This window comes from Priapulus caudatus, unplaced genomic scaffold, assembly GCF_000485595.1.
Source record: "Priapulus caudatus unplaced genomic scaffold, Priapulus_caudatus-5.0.1 Scaffold3069, whole genome shotgun sequence".
Classification (NCBI taxonomy): domain Eukaryota; kingdom Metazoa; phylum Priapulida; class Priapulimorpha; order Priapulimorphida; family Priapulidae; genus Priapulus; species Priapulus caudatus.
Genome location: NW_014580130.1, coordinates 14086 through 20456, shown reverse-complemented (window position 1 = coordinate 20456; position 6371 = coordinate 14086). Strand labels below are relative to the sequence as shown.

At 51.9% G+C, this 6371-nt stretch overlaps 1 protein-coding gene across 1 annotated transcript in view; it reads left to right on the top strand.

Moving 5' to 3' along the window:
* Positions 1-416: 416 nt before the first annotated feature.
* LOC106819264 (baculoviral IAP repeat-containing protein 6-like) overlaps positions 417-6371 on the top strand; it is a gene marked incomplete at its 5' end in the record, with an annotated part of 16568 nt that continues 10613 nt past the window's right edge. Inside the window, 6 exons of the mRNA XM_014823910.1 lie at positions 417-524; positions 621-906; positions 1664-1886; positions 3029-3227; positions 3631-3881; positions 4785-5017. Of these exons, the coding sequence (XP_014679396.1) occupies positions 417-524; positions 621-906; positions 1664-1886; positions 3029-3227; positions 3631-3881; positions 4785-5017 (1300 nt within the window). The remainder of the gene's footprint in view (positions 525-620; positions 907-1663; positions 1887-3028; positions 3228-3630; positions 3882-4784; positions 5018-6371) is intronic.

Here is a 6371-nt window from a genome sequence, read left to right as displayed (position 1 = left end):
AGAGAGAGAGAGAGGGAGAGGGAGGAGGCTTCGTCTGTCTGTCGGTGCTGAGTCGCCACGTTTTCTCTGAAGCAAAATTTGTCTTGATATTGGTAATTATATTAGTCTCGATCATTTCTGTTTGATTGTCGACGGAAACGTTGCAGAGTTACGACGTAGAGAATGATTAATCCTAGTGACTTTCCTCGTGATGTGCGCGTAAGCAGATTACGTGGACGCTTCACGAGGAATCGGTCAACGCCAAGACGAGCATCGAGAATAATTCCGTCTCTAAACGACGGGGAACCAGAGCGCCACCTATGCATCATCGCTCGTTACTGACTCCATCACTGTTCGCTTGTTTCAGCTCGCGCTACTCAGCTCTCAGTGCGCCACCTACACGTTGTACATTGCTCGTTACTGTTCGCTTGTTTCAGCTCGCGCTACTCAGCTCTCAGTGCGCCACCTACACTCTGTACATCGCTCGTTACTGTTCGCTTGTTTCAGCTCGCGCTACTCAGCTCTCAGTGCGCCACCTACACGCTGTACATCGCTCGTTACTGTTCGCTTGTTTCAGCTCGCGCTACTCAGCTCTCAGTGCGCCACGCTGTACATCGTTCGTTACTGCTCGCTTGTTTCAGCTCGCGCTACTCAGCTCTCAGTGCGCCACCTACACGCTGTACATCGCTCGTTACTGTTCGCTTGTTTCAGCTCGCGCTACTCAGCTCTCAGTGCGCCACCTACACGCTGTCGTCTGCGAGCGCGAGAGAGGTGTCGTCCTCGTCGATGTCTAGCGATGACAAATCGCAGCAGTACTGGGCGAAGGGGACGGGTTTCGGCACCGGCTCCACCGTGTCTGGCTGGGACGTCGAACAGTCGCTGTCCAGACAGAAGTGTGAGGAGGAGCATGTCACAGAGCTGCTGCTGGTACGTTAACATGTTATAGTACGATCACACACGCACGCACACACACGCGTCTAACACTAATATAACAGTCACTGTCCAGACAGAAGTGTGAGGAGGAGCATGTCACAGAGCTGCTGCTGTACGTTACATGTTATAGTACGATCACACACACACACGCGCACACGCGCGCGTCTAACACTAATATAACAGTCGCTGTCCGACGCGCAAAGTGTGAGAGGAGCATGGTCACAGAGCTGCTGCTGGTACGTTAACATGTTATAGTACGATCACACACACACACGCGCACACGCGCGCGTCTAACACTAATATAACAGTCACTGTCCAGACAGAAGTGTGAGGAGGAGCATGTCACAGAGCTGCTGCTGGTACGTTAACATGCGCATCTAACATATATATACCCATATATACGCGGATACGCACACCCATAGTACGTTCACACGCATCATCATTATCATTATCATTATCATCGTCATCATGATCATCGTCATAATCATCGTCATAATCATCGTCATCATCGTCGTTAGATGCAGTAATTACGTGATGAATGTGTTCATCCATCATCATCATCGTTGCTAGGCCTCATCGCTTGCTACATAGCTATGGGACGCGGCGAGGACCCCGCAGCAGCTAAAGCAGCAGCAACAACAGCAGCAGCAGCAGCAGCAGCATCATCATCATCATCGTTATCGTTATCATTGTCGTTAGATGCAGTAATTACGTGACGAGTGTGTCTCATCGTCATCGTTACCGTTGCTAGGTCATCGCTAGCTACATCAACCCGACGGGATGCGGCGCGGACCACCAGCAGCAGCAGCCGGCGAGCGAGGGCAACGATCGTCGCCATGACGACGACGACGACGACGATGGTGATGATGACCTGTGGTCGTACAGGGATGGTCAGCTTCCTCCGTCGCTGCCGCAGCTGCTAGAGGAGTCGTGTCTCATACCTGCCGTCTCATCTTATCTCAGGAACGATTCAGGTATCACGTCGCGTGCATATAGTAACTATTATATTATATTATATTATATTAATTATATTAACGAATATAATATATACTATAATTATTATTATTTATATAATTATTAGCTCAGCTGACGAAGTCAGAATGCAGCCTTGTAGAATCGCCATGATTGACCGTGCGTCCGTCCGTGCGTGCGTGCGTCCGTCAACAGTTGGGCACAAATCTTAACCGCTCGACGTACGGTCACGATATTCGGACGTCGGTGGACGGGGATCGTGAAAAGGACTCGGGATGTAGAATTTGGGGGGGTCAAGGGTCTAAGGTCAAGCTGTGTCAATGGAGGGCGGATATTTCCCCCTTACGTAAGGTATAGGAGGAATACGGAATTGCGGCACAAATCTCAACGGCTTGACCTACGCTCTTAATATACGATGTATAGTGTGATGGCGGAGGAAACCAATCACCGGTGCGAAATTGGAGGTCACAGGTCAATAGCGGGCAATGGGGAAAGGTCAGATATCAGACATTTTCTGAGACTATGGTCTAACGGACCGAGTGCAAAACTTTTTTGTTCAGCCGTGACCCTACCATTGTTATACTTTATTGAAAGGACCATGAAATGTGCTTTCCGTTGACGTGCGAAGAGTAAGTGTGCTGATAACTTTAGAACCTCAAGAGGAGGGGTAAACACGGATTGTTGACTGTTAACAAAGGACTGAATGCTTTTGCTATTAGAGCCTCCCCCTCTCCCACCCTCCCCACCACCACCACTACGATCGCTCTCGCCGCCGCATATCCATGATAACATCTTAATATAGTGAAGTCATTAAAGTACATTAATTCAAGTCATAAAGGTGTATCTTTATTACTGTACTAGTGGATACCCGGCGTTGCCCGGGAATCAGTGGCGTTACTCAGTTGGTGACCAGTTGTTGAAAGGAAAATTACCCCAAGAAATCTATCTATCTAGAAATCATATCTCTCTCTACCCCTCCCCCCTCCCTCCTCCCTTCCCCTCTCGTACTCTTTTCTCCCTCCCTCTCCCCTCTCTCTCTAAACCCTCGCCCCTCTCCCTCTTCTCCCTCTCTCTTCTCNTCTCTCTATCCTCCCCCTTCCCCTCCTCTCTCTACCTCACCTGACAGCTTCCTCTTATGTTACAGTGCTGGATATTGCCAGGCACGTGCCTCTCTACCACGCCGTGTTGACGGTGGTGAAGAGTCTGGCTGTGTGTCCTCCCCTCGTGCATCTGCTGCTACCGCTGACGTCGCTAGGAGAGAAGGAAGCCGAGGCCTCCTCCTCCATCACCAGTCTCATGAGCAAGATGAAGTCGTGTGTGGACACCTACGTCAGTCGACTCAAGTGAGTACTCGGTCCCCCTGCCCAGCCCCGCTGGCTCCCCCGTGTAGCTTCCCGGTCCCCCTGCCCAGCCTCGCTGCTTCCCCGTGTAGCTTCCCGTTCCCCCTGCCCAGCCTCGCTGCTCCCCCGTGTAGCTTCCTGGTCCCCCTGCCCAGCCTCGCTGCCTGCCTCGTGTAGCTTCCCATTCCCCACGCCCAGCCCTGCTGGCTCCCCCGTGTAGCTTCCCGTTCCCCCTGCCCAGCCTCGCGCCTCTCCGTGTAGCTTCCCGTTCCCCCCGCCCAGCCCCGCTGGCTTCCCCATGTAGCTTCCCGTTTTCCCCGCTGTCTTCCCCTTGTAGCTTCCCGGTCCCCCCGCTGGTTCTCGCGTCTGACGCGCGGCTGCATTGTTGCTGCTGCTGTGGTTGCAGGCTGAACAAGTGTAAGGGCAAGGCACTGAGTAAGGACCAGCAAGAGGAGAGCGAGGGTCTCGCCAAACTCATCCCGGACATCGAGGAGACGAGTCGGCTCGTAGAGGGCGCCACGCGCGCGCTGAAGCGCTCGCGAGAGGGCGCCGGCGGCAGCTCGGACGCCGGCAGTGAGAGGGCGCCGGTGAGCCCCGGTCTGGCGGACAACAATAGCGACGACGGCTACTGCAGAATCATGCGAGAGATACAGTTCGGTACGTGTAGCGGCGACGGCGCGTCGTGTAGCGGTGGGGGGCGTGGTGCGTACCTACGTACGCTGCATGGCCATGCAATGCTGGGCTAATATCTGTAGCATGCATCGTGGCACGTTGGCCATGACAATTGCATGATGATATCTCGTCTTAGCAAGCGGTACCATTTATTCATATCACAGACAAATAAATAAAACTTAGATCATAAATAAATAATAGTAATGATAGTAATAATAATAATAATAATAATAATAACAACAACAACAGTAACAATAATCGCATACATAATTATATAACTAATTAAATTATTAATTACCATTCAATAATGATATCATCAGAGATGCCAACCACTACGATTTATCCGTATTTTATACGAATTTCTATTTCTTTTGCATCACTACGACCAGTTTGTATCAAACTACGAATTTCACTGTGATCTAAAAAAAAAATTTGTTTGTTAATTTATTGTCATTATTGACCCTCAGAATGCAGGAAATTGCATCTCAGAATCAAAAAATTTTCCGGGGGGGCATGCCGGACCTCCCTAGCAAACTCAGGTCACTACGTGACCCTCGAACTACTAATTTGATGGCCAGCATGCCGGACCCCCCTAGCAAACTCGAGTCGTTACGTGACTCTCGAACTACTAATTTGATGGCCAGAAACTACAGATTGGTTCAAATATGTGTTGGCATCTCTGTATCATAAATTAAATCATAATTTGTAGGTAATTAATAGCGTAATTTTGTAAGCACGATGTATCACCTGCGCTCGCAGGCACATAAATTAAAAATAAATTATCGGAGACAATAATAATACGTTATAATAATAATAATAATAATAACAATAATATATATGCTCGCTCGCGCGCGCTCTCACGCGTCCCCTCCCCCCGCGTGCTTGCAGACACGTGTCAGATCGTGATGGAGGAGGAGGGAGGAGGAGGAGGGGGAGGAGCGGTAAAGTTCGTCGTGCCGCACCACTACGAGTCGTACATGAAGACGGCGGGGGAGGTCGCGAACCCCGCGCGCGCGCGCCGCCTCGCGCAGGAAGCCGTCACCCTCTCCACGTCGCTGCCTCTCTCCGCAAGCAGCAGCGTGTTCGTACGCTGCGATGAGGAGAGGCTGGACCTCATGAAGGTACGTGGCTGGGGGAGGAGGAGGGAGGAGGAGGAGGAGGAGGAGGAGGAGAGGAGGAAGAGAGAAGGAGGTGTGAGTACAAGCAGCAAAAAGCCGGTTGTACGCGATGCGACTGAGGAGAGGCTGGACCTCAATGAAGGTACGTGCGTGGAGGAAGGAGGAGGAGGAGGGCAGGAGGAGAGGGGGAAGAGGATGAAGTGGCGGTGTAGGGGGCTGGTTAGTGGTAATGGGGATGGAGTGTGGAGTACAAGCAGCAGCGTTGTTTGTACGCGTGATGAGGAGAGGCTCTGGACCTCAGAGTACGTGGCTGGGGGAGGGGGGGAGGCAGGTGGAGGAGAGAGGAGGATGGTGGAGGTGTGAGTACAAGCAGCACGGTTCGTACGCTGCGTATAGGAGAAGCTGGACCCTCATGCAAAGGTACGTGCGGGAGAGGAGTGGAGGGAGGAGGAGGGGAGGGGAAGAGTCGGAGTAGGAAGGAGGAGGGAGGAGAGGGAGGGGGAGGAGGTGGAAAAGGACAGAGGAGGCATGAGGTAGACGAAGAAGGGAAACTGAATAATGCCTGGATATTTACTCGTCAGGAGAATTAGATCTTAAATAGAGAAAGAAATTGGATATCCTAAAATTGAGACGGGTACCAGTTTCTAACGGTAGTCTCTTCATAGGTGGTGCATCCTGCATCAAATCTTACTGTAAGCAATGTCCAACAAAGGGGCTGGCACATAGGAGTAGAGAAGTTTCCGCCGGTGACCGGGGCATGACAGGTGACAGCTAAATGACGAGCGATCCCCATGTCCCACGCATCGTGTCACCTGCTGTGTGCCAGCCTGTCACGCTGTTGTGTGCCACCTGTCACCTGTGTGTGTCAGCGCTGTCAACCTGTGTGTGGTCACCTGTTCACTGTGTGTGTCACCTGTGTGTGTCACCTGTCAGCCTGTGTGGTCACGCTGTCACCAATCGTGTCCATACTGTTGTGCTGCCACCTGTCACCTGGGTGTGGGTTGCGCACTATTCGTCACCTGTGTGTGCCACGTCACCTGTGTGTGTCACCTGTGTGGTCACCGTCCGACCTGTGGTGTGTGTCGACTCTGTCCAATCCAGGTTGGTTGTGATCGATGTCACCTGTCACCTTGTGTGTACCTGTTCACCTGTTGTGTGTCAACCTGTCACTTTGTGCTTGGTAGTGTCACCTAGTCACACTGTGTGTGTCACCTCACCGTGGGTGTGATCCCACTGTCACCAAGATCGTGTCACCATGTGCACCTGTCCCGCTGTGGCTGTGTCCACCTCAGGTGCGGATCACCGACCGCCTCGGAGACGCCGAGCGAACGGATCTTTGAGCTTTGTGACATGTACT